The 17,061-nt window shown below is 37.4% G+C and overlaps 1 protein-coding gene across 1 annotated transcript in view; it reads left to right on the forward strand.

Annotated features, from left to right (window-relative positions):
* Positions 1-17,061, forward strand: part of LOC307129777 (piezo-type mechanosensitive ion channel component 2) — a gene marked incomplete at both ends in the record, with an annotated part of 104,100 nt that overhangs the window by 8,157 nt on the left and 78,882 nt on the right. The window contains 2 exon segments of the mRNA XM_079822488.1: positions 10,692-10,787; positions 14,768-14,869. Coding sequence (XP_079678614.1) covers positions 10,692-10,787; positions 14,768-14,869 — 198 coding nt within the window.

Below are 17,061 nucleotides of genomic sequence, written 5' to 3' on the forward strand. Positions count from 1 at the left end.
GAAATAACAAATACAAACTCAAAACAAACCAACAGAGATCAAGGGGACACAGGAGACGTAGACAATACAGCGATCCGACCAAGACTGAAAACACAAAGGAACTTATAAAGGGGACAAATCAGGCAGGTAATGAGGGAACAACAGGTGGGGCAAATTAAACCAATAATGAGATAACAAGGAAGGTGGGATCCAGACAGAGACAATAACAAATGTGTGATGTGCTACACGAGACAGGACAGGCATGTGACATTACCCCCTCCTTAATGAGCGGCTACCAGACGCTCCACTAGGGACGGGAGGGACAGACCAGGGAGGGACGGGAGGGACAGAACAGGAGGGACAGACCGGGGAGGAACGGGGAGGAACGGGAGGGACTGACCAGGGAGGGATGGGAGGGACTGACCAGGGAGGGACGGGAGGAACTGACCAGGGAGGGACGGGAGGAACTGACCAGGGAGGGATGGGAGGAACTGACCAGGGAGGAACGGGAGGGACTGACCAGGGAGGGATGGGAGGGACTGACCAGGGAGGGACTGTCCAGGGAGGGACGGGAGGAACTGACCAGGGAGGGACGGGAGGAACATATCAGGGAGGGACGGGAGGGACTGATCCGGGAGGGACAGACCCGGGAGGGACAGACCAGGGAGGGATGGGAAGGACAGAAGTTCAGGCGGCCAGGGCGGCATGCAGAGTTCAGGTGGCCAGGTCCACCAGGACCACTGGAACTGGGACCATCGGAACTGACCTTTTCCTCCTCCATTTCGGAACTGGGACCACCGGAACAGAGACCACCAGAACTGAGATCACCGGAACTGGGACCACCGGAACCATGGTCATAGGAGGGCTGGGGTCAAGATGGTTAACAAACTCCCAGAAACCAAGACTCCCCATTCTCCTCATCTCCTCTGGACTGAGGGGCATATCCAGGCAGAGGTTGAAGACCTCATTGAGGACCAGATGACACACCTCTGTCAGGAATTGGCAGGTGAACTCCTGCTGACGGATGAATTTCGAGTTCACATGCCGCATCACCTGTAGCCGTCTACTGAACTCCATGGTGAGACGGGAAACAAAAAAAACTCCTCCTGCTGAGTCCTCTAGTGGGTCGGATCGTTCTGTCACGTTCGGTGTGGTGAAAAAGGGGTGAGGACTTAATTGCAGGGAAAATAATGAAGTTTAATAATAAAAAAATAAACATAAGCATAAAACAAAAACCCACAGGGGGGAAAAACACATAATCATGAATAACAAATACAAACTCAAAACAAACCAACAGAGATCAAGGGGAAACAGGAGACGTAGACAATACAACGATCTGACCAAGACTGAAAACACAAAGGAACTTATAAAGGGGACAAATCAGGCAGGTAATGAGGGAACAAAAGGTGGGGCAAATGGGATCCAGACAGAGACAGGAGCACATGGCCCAAAATAACAAAACACCACATGTGCTACACGAGACTGGACAGGCATGTGACAAATTTTGCGCGGCATGTAAATGCATTAACCTGCTTCCTTTCGGCTTAGTGAAATGTGCATGTGTGATAGGGGACAGAAATGCATACTTAGAGCAGATTTAAACACACCTAGACAGAATGAGCATTTTGCATGAAAGAAATGAGGAAATATATCACTAACGCAGACTCTTTTAAGACCAAGAAAATGGTAAAAATGTGTTCTCATCTCTCGTGCAGTAGAAGTGGTTCAGTTAAAACGCTGCTTCTGTAACTGCATGAGAGAGTAATATATGAGCCATCAGTTTCCCGCTGACACATTGTAAGCTTTATTTAACATCACAACTGACATAACATATGGAATACTTGGAGTCAGATATGGAAATGATTATTTTTGGCATCACACTACAAGGAAATTATCCGATGTATTAATAAGGTCATGTAAACGCGGTTTAATTGCGTTGTCAGTTTACTGGTTTGCATGTAAACTGGGAAAACTGGTCATTTCAATAAGCTGATATTAGTGAGTTATCAGCTTACTGGTGTGCATGTAAATGTGCTCAATAGGTCCAGGTTTGGCTGGGGAGCTTGCAAAGACTGGCAGTTTTAATAATAAAACAATAACAATAGCCAAAAATGAATCTGATGACGACACAGCTGTTCCACGATTGGCCCGATTCACGGCGTGACAGCGATCACGTGTGTTTCATGGTTAGGCCTATGCTAAAACCTTCAGTTCCACTAATGCTCACAAATAAATTTTTTATAACGGTAAAACCTCTTTTCATGTAGTCGCGATGTTATATTGTCATGTTTGTCCAAATAAAACGTAGTGTAGACAAACACACCTAATTAGAACTCATTACTCCTATTGTTCACACAAAACATGACAACATGAAAGAACATAAGAGCGCACGCTCACACGACAAGACAGAGCGCACGAGAACGAGCACATGCTCATTCCGTGCGATCACAACAGAAGACAAACACACAGAGCATTAATGTCCAAAATCCCAAAACAAAACCGAAACCAAACTAGACCGAAACAGGTCAGGGCTCTGTCACAAACCAAGAGTAAGCTAGACCAAAATGACAGAACCCTGAAACTACCACTTAAGTTACAATGCTAATGGGAATCAACTTGTAATTGTAAGAATTTTTTCAGTTGTTTTTATGATCTACTATTGATAAACACAGCCCAGGCCAGGAACACATCATAAAAATGTGAAAAATCCTTAAAAACAAAAAGAAACAAAGTTGGTACTCACTAGCCAGGAGCTGTTGGTTGAGTCATTCCTCAATTGAGTACTGCGAGGCAGAATCGGTCATTTTTCTTTTGTAATATACTTTGTTTATATGTATATTTGAAATGCTATAATGAGAAAGTACATAACAAATCCATCTTCCAAACCAGTGATGCCGGTAACGCGTTACTCTAATCTGACTACTTTTTTCCAGTAACGAGTAATCGTACGCATTACTTTTCCAAACCAGTAATCAGATTAAAGTAATTTATCCAAGTCATTGTGAGTTACTATTTTTGTCATTTTCCTTAGTAAAAATATATATTTTTGCTTTCTTCTTGCGTCTCGGGAGAGTATTTATATCACTTTTAAAATCAAGTAATCTGTAAAGTAACTAAGTTACTTTTTAAAGGAGTAATCAGTGATCAGATTACTTTTTCAAAGTAACTGTGGCAACACTATTCCAGACCATGTTTATGCTTTACCGTGCATAACTACGTTAAGCCTAAAATAATGTTTTTCTATTTTAGAGATTGTCAGATGTGGGAAACTGCATACTTCAATCATTTGTCCATGTGCAATAACGTCATATCAGTAAATTAACCATCATTCATCAAGCTATTGAACGATACATAGCTTCAGGTTTCTTGGGATTATAATCGCTGCATTATTTTAAATGGGATGATGTCCTTAGTACCATCATAGGCTTTACTTCCTAAAACAGCTTAAAATGTTTGGTGTATATTAATTTTTAATGAAGCAGCGATGGAAAGCAAGTCAACGCTCTCAATCATAGAGTGGTTTGATAATTCCACAGCTCAGCAGAGTCAGATTAGTGGTATTAGTACGATCTGCCTCAAAAAGTATAGATTATGATCTTCCCATCATTGCTGACGTTTATGAGTGATGCCTGCAGAGGAAAGGAATGTTAATTCTGATGGATCCCACATATCCGGCCAGATCCATTTGAACCCATCTACCTAAAAGCCAGATCAAACACACCTGTGCTCCTAAAGACCTGCTTCAGGTGTGCACTGCAAAAAATGCTTTTCTTACTTAGTATTTTTGTCTTGTTTTCAGTCCAAATATCTAAAAAGTTTTTGTCTTGTTTTGGGGAAAAATAACTCAAAATTAAGGGAGTTTTTGCTTAAAATAAGCAAAATAATCTGCCAATGGGGTGAGCAAAATAATCTTAATTCAAACAGAAAACAAGATTATTTTGTTTACCCCATTGGCAGATTATTTTTCCCCCAAAACAAGACAAAAACTTTTGCTTGTCTAGTAAATGCTTCTTAATGTAAGATTTTTTTCGATATTTGGACTGAAAACAAGACAAAAATACTAAGTAAGAAAAGCATTTTTTTGCAGTGTGTTTGATCAGGTCTGGAGCTGAACTTTGCAGGAAGGTAGATCTCCAGGAACAGGATTGGGCATCCCTGCCTTAGATCCATTCTCTCTAAATCCACACGCTTTTAGGATTAGTATTGTCCATTGTTCAACTCCTCTGATACATCTGTATCCAAGACCATGTAATTGGATTCTTTAGGATAATTATTAAGATCACATATGGGAAAAATGTTTTAGTGACATCCGTGTTGCTTGTTATTTGTTACATTTTCCATTGGCAGCCCAGAACGTGATTGTTACACTATAATAACAAGACTGAAAGTGAAGGTCCACTTGAGCTTTATGTGACTTTAGTGAAAATTTTCGGGCAGAATATGGGAAGTTGTGTGTGGAATGATGAATCACAATGAGTTGCATGGTGATGCTCCAGAGTGGTGTCTTTGAAAATCTGAGAAATATAATAATAAATGCATCTCTAGCACAGTGAAGCATGAGGAAGAGCTGTCATTGTGTGGGGAGCCTTTTCAGCTGCTGGTGTTGGTGAGCGGCTTCACTGTGAAGTCATTTAATGCTTTAGAGTACAGGAGAATGTTGTAGAATGGCTTACTTCCCACAAATAAAATGTTATCTACAGAGGAATAATCAGATGTTATTAAGAGACAAAGCTCCTGCCCACACTGCAAAGACAACCAAGAAGTGACTTGAGAACAAGTCCATTTGGCTCATGTTTTGGCTGGCCAGAGTCCAGATTTGTACCTATAGTAAATATGTGGCCCTGGAGCTCAACACCAGTCGTGCGTCTCACGGGTAAATGTGTGGCAATAGCCAACAATACGTTGTATGGGTCAAAATTGTCCATTTTTCTTTTATGCCAAAAATCATTAGGATATTAAGATCATGTTCCATGAAGTTGTTTTGTAAATTTTCTACCATAAATAAAATATTAGTAGTAGTAATATGCATTGCTGAGGACTTAATTTGGACAACTTTAAAGGAGATTTTCTCAATATTTAGATTTTTTTACAGATTCCAGATTTTCAAATAGTTGTATAGACTAAATATTGTCCTAACAAACCATAATGGAAAGCTTATTTAGTCAGCTTAAATCTCAATGTCAAAAAAATTCACCCTTATGACTGGTTTTGTGGTCACATATTTGGTCTCACATTAAACTCAAAAGAACTGGGAGATATTTTTCAGCTACTCACATCAACATTGAGTGAAACAACACCGATTTTTCTTCCTGTAAAAATCTGTCTGCAAGTTGGGGAAGGCTAGTCCGTGCCAACTTGCTTTATCTACAGTATTTGTGCAATTCTTGCTAATTTCCCATTTAGTGATTTGTGATTAAAATGGTTAATACCTAGACTGGGTAAACCTAGCCTGATCTGCCGGCGATTTGATTTCGCCCTGCAACTCAGTCTGGAAACCTGTACATTCATTTCTACTGTTTCTGTTACACTTTTGCGGGAACCAATCACAGACTGGCTTATCCACCTGGCGCGCTATTGGCGGGTTTAACACGATGACGGAGAGAGAAGCGATGGGTTGTTGCCCGTTGAGCACGCCTCTTGGGGTCTGATTGGTTGAAGGACTATCCAATTGCATACAGAGTCATTTAATCTATGCTCGTTTATCACGTCTCTTGTGCAGTAGAAAATACAGAGCAGACTCCCCAGACCAATGTTCAATCTTAAATTGAGCTTGGTCTGGTGATAGCCAGACAAGTTAACACCATTTAAAAGAGATACAAACTAAATATTTTGCAATTTTTGGCTTAAGAGCCAAGATTTTGACTTGATGGTCTGGTAATGTGTAATCCTCAGTCATTTAGTGTATGATGCCCATGCAGTTTTTCTCAGTAACCATTTACAAAGTCTGCAAGTGTACGATGCCTTGATGCCCAACGTGGCTTGCTTAGTTGAGGACACTTAGAAATAAAGGTGACTTAACTTTTATATTCTGTTCAGATTTTAAAAGTGTGTATTCTACCCTTTACTGAAAATCTTTCTCACATATTTTCCAAATGGTTTTGAAGTTTGAAATTGGTGTTTTTATTGATAATGTCTGTAGGAGCTTGTGTTTTTAAAGAACTGAATAGTTTGTGATTTATGTTTGAAGTATAACTGTATGATTATTACACTTTAGTACAGAAACTGAATGACTGACTGAATAACTCCATAGGCATCTGTGGTGACACAAGTCAAACCTTTTTTTCAGCATGATACCATTTTTGTCAAATGTTGTAGATGTTTCAATATTTTGAAATATAATTTGTCTTTAAATCAGATTTTTGGTCTTTCCCCATTGACGTAAATAGGAGCTACACATGCATTATATTGCCTTATAAAAACATTGCTGTCTGATGGCGTTACAGAGATGCTCCCCAAATGAATCAGCTTGCTTTAAAGGGATAATTCACACAAAAATGAAAATTAGCCCATGATTTACTCACCCTTAAGTCATCCTAGGTGTAATGACATTCTTCTTTCAGACGAATAAAATCGGAGTTATATTAAACAAGTCCTGGCTAATCCAAGCTTTATAATGGCATTGACTTGATGGGTCATTTTTGAAGTCCATAAAAGTGCATATATCTGTCATATAACTGCTCCACATGGCTCTGGGGGTTAATAAAGGCCTTCTGAAGTGAAGTGGTGTGTTTGTGTAAGAAAAATATCCATATTTAAAACTTTATAGACTAAAAGAACTCACTTCGGGCGGATTGCCGCACGCATCAATTTACGATGAAAGAGTAACCCTTGACCCTTTGACTCATGCGTATTGACGAACGCAGAAGCGCATCAGATAGAGCAAAACAAAGCGTAGCATTAGGGGTTACTCTTTTAGCACGACTCGCGCACCGCTGACCGCCAGAAGCTAGTTATTTTGGTCTATATTTTTAAATATGGATATTTTTCTTACACAAATGTGCCACTTCATTTCAGAAGGCCTTTATTAACCCCCCGGAGCTGTGTGGAGCAGTTATATGATGGATAGATGCACTTTTATGATGGATAAATGCACTTTTATGATGGATAGATACACTTTTATGATGGATGGATGCTCTTTTATGATGGATAGATGCACTTTTATGATGGATGGATGCTCTTTTATGATGATAAATGCACTTTTATGATGATAGACGCTCTTTTATGATGGATAAATGCACTTTTATGATGGATGGATGTACTTTTATAATGATAGATGCACTTTTATAATGATAGATGCTCTTTTATGATGGACAAATGCACTTTTATGATGGATAGAGGCACTTTTATGATGATAGATGCACTTTTATGATGATAGATGCTCTTTTATGATGGATAGATGCTCTTTTATGATGGATAAATGCACTTTTATGATGGATGGATGCACTTTTATGATGGATAAATGCACTTTTATGATGATAGATGCTCTTTAATGATGGATAAATGCACTTTTATAATAATAGATGCTATTTTATGATGGATAAATGCTCTTTTATGATGGATAAATGTACTTTAATGATGATAGATGCTCTTTAATGATGGATGGATGCACTTTTATGATGATAGATGCTCTTTTATGATGGATAGATGATGGGCAAATGCACTTTTATGATGATAGATGCTCTTTTATGATGGATGGATGCACTTTTATGATGGATAGATGATGGGCAAATGCACTTTTATGATGATAGATGCACTTTTATGATGATAGATGCTCTTTTATGATGGATGGATGCACTTTTATGATGGATAGATGATGGGCAAATGCACTTTTATGATGATAGATGCACTTTTATGATGATAGATGCACTTTTATGATGGATGGATGCACTTGTATGATGGATAAATGCACTTTTATGATGATAGATGCACTTTTATGATGGACAGATGCACTTTTATGATGGATAAATGCACTTTTATGATAATAGATGCTATTTTATGATGGATAAATGCACTTTTATGATGGATAGAAGCACTTTTATGATGGATAAATGCACTTTTATGATAATAGATGCTATTTTATGATGGATAAATGCACTTTTATGATGGATAGATGCACTTTTATGATGGATAAATGCACTTTTATGATGATAGATGCTCTTTTATGATGGATAAATGCACTTTTATGATGGATGGATGGATGCACTTTTATGATGATAGATGCTCTTTTATGATGGATGGATGCACTTTTATGATGGATAGATGATGGACAAATGCACTTTTATGATGATAGATGCACTTTTATGATGATAGATGCTCTTTTATGATGGATAAATGCACTTTTATGATGATGGATGCTCTTTTATGATGGATAAATGCACTTTTATGATGGATTGATGCACTTTTATGATGGATAGATGCTCTTTTATGATGGATGGATGCACTTTTATGATGATAGATGCTCTTTTATGATGGATGGATGCACTTTTATGATGATAGATGCTCTTTTATGATGGATAGATGCACTTTTATGATGATAGATGCTCTTTTATGATGGATAAATGCACTTTTATGATGGATTGATGCACTTTTATGATGATAGATGCTCTTTTATGATGGATAAATGCACTTTTATGATGATGGATGCTCTTTTATGATGGATAAATGCACTTTTATGATGGATTGATGCACTTTTATGATGGATAGATGCTCTTTTATGATGGATTGATGCACTTTTATGATGGACAGATGCTCTTTTATGATGGATAGATGCACTTTTATGATGGATAGATGCACTTTTATGATGATAGATGCTCTTTTATGATGATAGATGCTCTTTTATGAGGGATAAATGCACTTTTATGATGGATAGATGCACTTTTATGATGAATAGATGCTCTTTTATGATGGATAAATGCACTTTTATGATGATAGATGCTCTTTTATGATGGATAAATGCACTTTTATGATGGATTGATGCACTTTTATGATGGATAGATGCTCTTTTATGATGGATTGATGCACTTTTATGATGGACAGATGCTCTTTTATGATGGATGTATGCACTTTTATGATGATAGATGCTCTTTTATGAGGGATAAATGCACTTTTATGATGGATAGATGCACTTTTATGATGAATAGATGCTCTTTTATGATGATAGATGCAGATGCACTTTTATGATGGATAGATGCTCTTTTATGATGATAGATGCTCTTTTATGATGGATAGATGCTCTTTTATGATGGATAGATGCTCTTTTATGATGGATAGATGCTCTTTTATGATGGATGGATGGATGCACTTTTATGATGATAGATGCTCTTTTATGATGGATAGATGCACTTTTATGATGGATAGATGATGGATAGATGCACTTTTATGATGGATAGATGCACTTTTATGATGGATGGATGCACTTTTATGATGGATAGATGCACCTTTATGATGATAGATGCACTTTTATGATGATAGATGCTCTTTTATGATGGATAAATGCACTTTTATGATGATAGATGCTCTTTTATGATGGATAAATGCACTTTTATGATGATAGATGCTCTTTTATGATGGATAAATGCACTTTTATGATGGATAGATGATGGATAGATGCACTTTTATGATGGATGGATGCACTTTTATGATGATAGATGCTCTTTTATGATGGATAGATGCACTTTTATGATGGGTAGATGATGGATAGATGCACTTTTATGATGGATAGATGCACTTTTATGATGGACGGATGCTCTTTTATGATGGATAGATGCACCTTTATGATGATAGATGCACTTTTATGATGGATGGATGGATGGATGGATGGATGGATGGATGCACTTTTATGATGGACGGATGCACTTTTATGATGATAGATGCACTTTTATGATGGATAGATGCACTTTTATGATGGTTAAATGCACTTTTATGATGGATATATGCACTTTTATGGACTTCACAAACGACCCATCAAGCCAATGCCATTATAATGCTTGGATTAGCCAGGACTTTGATTGTGTCTGTCTGAAAGAAGAATGTCATACACCTAGGATGACTTGAGGAGGAGTCAATTATGGGCTAATTTTAATTTTAAAGTGAGCTATCCCTTTAAAGGGGATTTGGTGTTACATTAAATTAATTGAATATTATTATTAGACTGTTAAATTGGTTTAACATTTTGAATGGAAACATATATTTTTGTTCATAATTTGAGCAAATATTTTCAAAGAGAAAATATATTAATAAAATACCAGACTGCATGCTATTTATTTTCCTGTTTGGTTAAAATATGCTCTTGCAAATAAGCAGCTTATTACGTCTGGGAAATTATTTCTGGTTAATTGTTAATGAAGAAATAGAAATAGAGTAGGAATAATTTTGCCACTGGAAAAGCATGGTAGCAGAAAAAAACAAACATAAAATAATTATATTGAATATTTAACCCATGTATTCTTGTGTCTCTTACCCCCGGTTTCACAGACAAGGCTTAAAATGCATGTTTGTGCTGTTTTAACTGAAAGCAACTTGAACTGACAAATCTTAAAACAGTTCACTGCCATTGTTTTGTCTCAAGATGCACACCAGTAAAGCTTTTTCCAAGGCATGTTTATAAATGTTACTTAAATGTCCTAATTGAACTAAGACCTAATCCTGGCTTGGTAAAACTGGGCCTTATAGTTTTTTTTCTTTACTTATATTGTAATACTTTTTCCCCACAGCAATATCACTGAGGTACAATGGGCTGTCAGTCGTGTATCTTCTTTTCCTTCTGTCCGTACCACTGTTGCCCAGTCCAGACTTGGCTACTATGAAGGGTAAGTAAGAATGAGTAATGCTTTGTCTAGAAAGAGGTCATGTTTAAGGCAATGTAATATTTTGTAACGGGTTTTGTTATAGAGAAGACAAAAGAGAGAGAGAGAGAGTGTGTGTGTGTGTGTGTGTGTGTGTGTGTGTGTGTGTGTGTGTGTGTGTGTGTGTGTGTGTGTGTGTGTGTGTGTGTGTGTGTGTGTGTGTGTGTGTGTGTGTGTGTGTGTGTGTGTGTGTGTGTGTGTAGATTGTATATAGTTGTGGCACACAGTGTATTTTTTTTATTTTTGATTGGTATTCTTCTCAATTCAGCAAACACAGTTAAAGTTGTAGCCATCTCATCAATGATGCATTACAATAATGACAGAGAGTTGTGCTGTCAGCAGAGTCAAGCTACAGAGATTACCTCCAAGTGGACATTTGGTTGAGTGCTTTATAGATCCACATAATCCTGTCAGACATTTTCTCACATATTTCCGTATTTTTCCTCTGTCCTTGCTTTAAACTAATTTAGCTTCATGCACACCCGCTCATTCACACACACTCTCTCTCTCTCACACACACACACACACACACACACACACACACACACACACACACACACACACACACACACACACACACACACACACACACACACACACACACACACACACACACACACACACACACACACACACACACACACACACACACACACACACACACACTAATTCAGTGTTTACTGTAAAATGCAAGTTGAGGATGGTATAATTGTATAAGGTCTCAGCTGAAAAAAAGATGACAAAGCTTTTAGAAAAAAATTAGGCAATGCGTAACACATCTGCTGCATCAGCTAAGTGTTTTCACAAATATAATTGATTTATTGCTAAATAATCAAAATCTAACACTTTATCCGACTAAGATGATACAGCTTTCTCATTTCCCATACTTTTACATGGACTGATGATGTTAAATATCCTGTGGGGGGGAAGCACAGGATCAAACAGTGATGATTAACAGACAGAATTAGCAGTGTTAGCATTTTTCAAAAAGTGTGTTAAAGTAAACCGGCTGCATGCAACAGGCCTCAGTTCAGACATTTAAAAATAATAAATAAATACATAGTCAAGAGAGTGCAGACTGAGTCCAACATTGTATTAAAGTGCATTAAATCCACTATCCAAAAAAACAATGTGGTTTTTAATGTTTCTCTGTACAGGTGTTTTGTCAATGAAAAAGACAGGGCATAGATAAGATGTTTATTATTGATTTTTATCAATAGTTTTTTTTTTTTTTTTTTTTTTCATTTTACAGTACAATTGTATTACATTTATTTCCCTGGCCCAAGATGCGGGGATAGTTATTGTTTTATGGTATAGCTGTTGTATTATTAGATATTGTTTTAGAATAGATTATATTATTAATGTTGTTTTATTTAGCAAAACAACAGTCAAATTACAGTACAAATATTAGGTCTGTCTTAATGTATTAATTTCACTGAATGCAAATAGCAATATATGCTATTTACACAATGTAACAATAAGTATTGGTCCCACTTTATATCAAGTGTCCTTAACTACTATATACTTACATAAAAAAATAATTTCAATGTACTTAAGAATTTTATTTTGCACTTACATGCACTTACGGTGTACTTACCTAAGAAAGTACTGGTAATATAAGGTAATTACATGTGTTAAGGTTAGGTTTAGGGGTAGGTTCAGTGTTATTACCTAGTTATTACTCAGTTATTACAATTACTATAATAAGTACGCAATATGTACGTAGGGAACAGGACTGTAAGTGCTACCGTAATTTTGTCTTGCTCAGTTAAACAATGGTGGGAGGAGTTATTTGCACTGTAAATAGACACTGTTTTATTTTCCATCAAAATCTGGCATAATCTGATCATGAACTGTTGAGAGACAGTAAGTGTTCCTGCCAACTATAGAATTGAATTCAGGAGATACAGAGCAGTAAAAGTCCAAATCAATCTCGCTTTTATAGTGAACACAACAAGGCATTTTGTTACTTTTTAGAGAAAAAACACTAAATGTGTTATAGTTGGACTTTGCACTTTGTGAGGATGACGTAGTGGCATATACTGTATATAGGTCAATGCAGTATGCAGTGTTGCTTCTCTGAACTGTTTAATTTCATCACCTGGCATGGCATTTAAAAAAAAAATACATTTGGGTCATTTTTTTATACTGATGGGTTATTTTAGTACCTCTTTAGTAACCCAGCAAGTTGGATGTCACATGTCTATCTGTTTGTTTTGACTTTCAGTTTGCTTGTATTCGGTCACATGTTCCTTTGTCTTAGTTTTTGTCCGGTCACTGTTATGATATGTTGTGTTAACCCTACCTGCCTGTCTGCTTTGTATTTGCTAATTAAACTTGGAGTATTTTGATCTAGTCTTCCGTCTTCGTCTTCCTGCCACAACACAACCATTACAGATGACCGGACCTAACAAAGACATCATGAGCTGGGAATTCGCGGGACAGATTTCGGCGGCTAAATCCAGCCGCAATTTATTTACCTTCACTGAGAGGTTTTGTTGTCTCATGCAGACCAGCTGTTTACCTGACGAGACTATCAAGGCATTGTATCGGACTGGGGCCAACTCTGTCGATCACTGGGAACTCCCCGATCTGGCCGGATTGGACTGGAGAGAGGCCATCTCCCGATGTCTGGAGAGCTTCATTCCCTCCTATGTATTCCAGCCAGCACAACAGTGCATCCTAAGATAGCTGCCAGTCCAAACTCCCATCCTAAGATGGCCGCGAGTCCAAACTCCTATCCTAAGATGGCTGCCAGTCCAAACTCCGATCCTAAGATAGCTGCCAGTCCAAACTCCCATCCTAAGATGGCCGCCAGTCCAAACTCCTATCCTAAGATGGCCGCCAGGCCAAACTCTTATCCTATGATAGCTGCCAGTCCAAACTCCCATCCTAAAATGACCGCCAGTCCAAACTCCGATCCTAAGATAGCTGCCAGTCCAAACTCCCATCGTAAGATGGCCGCAAGTCCAAACTCCCATCCTAAGATGGCCACAAGTCCAAACTCCCATCCTAAGATGGCCGCAAGTCCAAACTCCCATCCTAAGATGGCCGCAAGTCCAAACTCCCATCCTAAGATGGCCGCAAGTCCAAACTCCCATCCTAAGATGGCCGCAAGTCCAAACTCCTATCCTAAGATAGCTGCCAGTCCAAACTCCCATCCTAAGATGGCCGCCAGTCCAAACTCCCATCCTAAGATGGCCGCCAGTCCAAACTCCGATCCTAAGATAGCTGCCAGTCCAAACTCCCATCCTAAGATGGCCGCCAGTCCAAACTCCCATCCTAAGATGGCCCCCAGTCCAAACTCTGATCCTAAGATAGCTGCCAGTCCAAACTCCCATCCTAAGATGGCCGCAAGTCCAAACTCCCATCCTAAGATGGCCGCAAGTCCAAACTCCCATCCTAAGATGGCCGCAAGTCCAAACTCCCATCCTAAGATGGCCGCCAGTCCAAACTCCCATCCTAAGATAGCTGCCAGTCCAAACTCCCATCCTAAGATGGATCCGCTCAGCTGAATCGCCTGTTCCACAAACTCACAAATTGTCTCTTGAGGACCAACACATGGAAAGTTGAGTTCTGAGGGGTTTATTGAGTCCAGAACGTTAAAACATTATGAAGTTATTTTACAGGAAATGGGTATGAAAAACGAAATCCAAAAACTCACGGGTGTGGTCCTCAAGAGAATGATCGCCCTGGCGAAGAAGAATTAGATGCACTCCTGCTACATCCAAATTAAGTAAAATATTAAATAAACAAGAAGGTAAATAAGTACGAAGTAAACCATTTCTGTGAATAATTTGCTAATGTGGGTGTCTGGTGTGTGTATGGACACAGCATCGAGTGAACCTATGGAAGAGAACCAGCTGAAAGTTTTTAGGATCATATGCGAAAATGTTAATGCAATGAATTGACTGATGCAAAATTTTATGTGTTTGTATATGCAGGGAAAACTGGCAGGTTTCTTCGTGCCCTTTGCTCCACTGGAGTGATATTTTTGGCATTGCAGTGTGGGATGCAAATCACCTTCACATATATTCCCAAGGATGGTAAGATCTTATTTATGTAAGTATTATTGCTATTATTGCTTAAATAACTTTTTTAAAGTAAAAATGTAAGGTAATTGTAAAAGTTCAAAATAATAAAGTCTACTGCGTTAATAACTACGTTATTTTAGTATTATTGATACATTATGGCACATTATATACAGCTCTGGAAAAATATTAAGAGACCACTTAACATTGAGAAATAAATGTTAAGTGGTCTCTTAATTTTCTCCAGAGCTGTATGTATATATATATATATATATATATATATATATATATATATATATATATATATATATATATATATATATATATATATATATATATATATATATATATATATATATATATATATATATAAATTCATGCTCCTGCCATTCGGCCTGTCACTGGTCTCATGCAATCAGAAGAAGCTCCTTCTCTGTGACTGAGTGGAATGAGCATACTAAATTATTTAGATGATTGGCTGATTAAAATCCACTCAGACAATGTGCTGAACAGCCACAAATTCAAGCTGATTAACCATCTACGGTGTATGGGGCTTTCAATCAATACGCAGAAGATGCATTTACATGTTGACTTCTATTAATGAATTAATGTTATAAGTTAAGGGTAACTAATGATGACAAGGAGTCAGTACTCTGAGTCAGTATCAGAGTACACATACGGTACATAATGTATGGAGAACACTAGGTATGGGGCCTACTGTCACATTTAGTAATGAGCGCAACTCGCATCTGACGTGCATCTGAGTGACAGATAAACGGCAGCAAACAGTACTTCATACATTGTTTAACAGCATTCAGTTATAGAGGGCTACTTTATTATTCAAATAAACTGTGTGCATGTATTTTAAAGATTTATGTTATGTTCTTGCTCTGAGAGAGTACTGGTGAGAAAATATAGCTTTATAAACATATACAGCTTTTTTCATGTGAATGACTTGGTGTCGAGCTTCAGGATGCAACACTAAATGTTCCATTTCATTTGCAATGGAATGCAGAAGAAAAAAGAAAAGTGGTTTAAATTAGTCTTTTTGTCTTGTTTTCCTTTAAAAAAATCAAAGCCAGATAAACTTGCTTGAAAAGCCACAATGCATAAGATTTGTATCTTGAATATTATATTGAATTGGCAGACACACATATTATAGATGCATTCTCTGAAAACAAGTCTTAATATCTTAGTGTTGCTTAATACTTACCAAATCAAATAACGATATTTATAATAACAAGTCTGCAAGTCAAGCATTTTGTGTCATTGTGAGTGTGTGCTTGCTAAAGAGACACAATTATGGAGCCATAAATATGACAAAACGATTTTAACTGTCCAGTAAACATTCACAGGTGAATCAAAATCATTAAACCTTGTGCAATCTTAAAATGGTTTGTTACTGGTACAATGGTTCACTGCGTTTTGCGGAGCATGACACTCTCTGTGTGAACACAACAGTCATCCAATTGTGTTTGTGACGTTTGTTGGAGTTCAGTGTGTGAATTCACCTTTTAAATGCCTTACAATAAGACTATAATTTGTAAGATATTAAGCAGAAATTAATTGTATCATGTTATTGCGTCTGCTATGTTACACTGTAAATTCGAACAAGTTCAGTTTACTTAAAACAAGTTTGGAAGCCGATTGCCTTATTTGTGCAAAGCAAACTTAAAGGGAACTTAAAAACCATTTGCCCGCCCACCTGTTTTTTTTTTTTTTGCTTTGGCAAAAGTAACAAATGCATTAGCATGCAAATAGTTCAGATCACAGACTTTTTAAATAACTTTAATTAATGTCCAATCATTTGTTGAACTTACTTTAAAAAAAATTAAGTAAGAACAACTATTGGATTTTACAGTGTACACATATCTGAAATGATAATTTGTGATGTTCATGTCTTGAGCTCAAAACAACAGTGAGTGTTTGAAATAACATCCGACTTGGAAGCTACAACTCTGTAATTGGCAAAAATGTGACGTTTCACTTTTGAAAACTGGATATTTGCAGTCTAAGAATTCAACACAAACATTTTGCTGTTTGAAAATGTATGTCATAAATTTGTAATTTTGTTAAATATCCAATGTCCGTGATTTGAGTTTAAAAAAAAAATTAATCAATATTTTTTTTAAATGACACATCTATCTATAATTCAAATGTACACAATCATTTTGTCATAGTTCTGGCTCCACAGACACTCATGTCCA

This window comes from Gobio gobio (genome assembly GCF_949357685.1).
Source record: "Gobio gobio genome assembly, chromosome: 7".
Classification (NCBI taxonomy): domain Eukaryota; kingdom Metazoa; phylum Chordata; class Actinopteri; order Cypriniformes; family Gobionidae; genus Gobio; species Gobio gobio.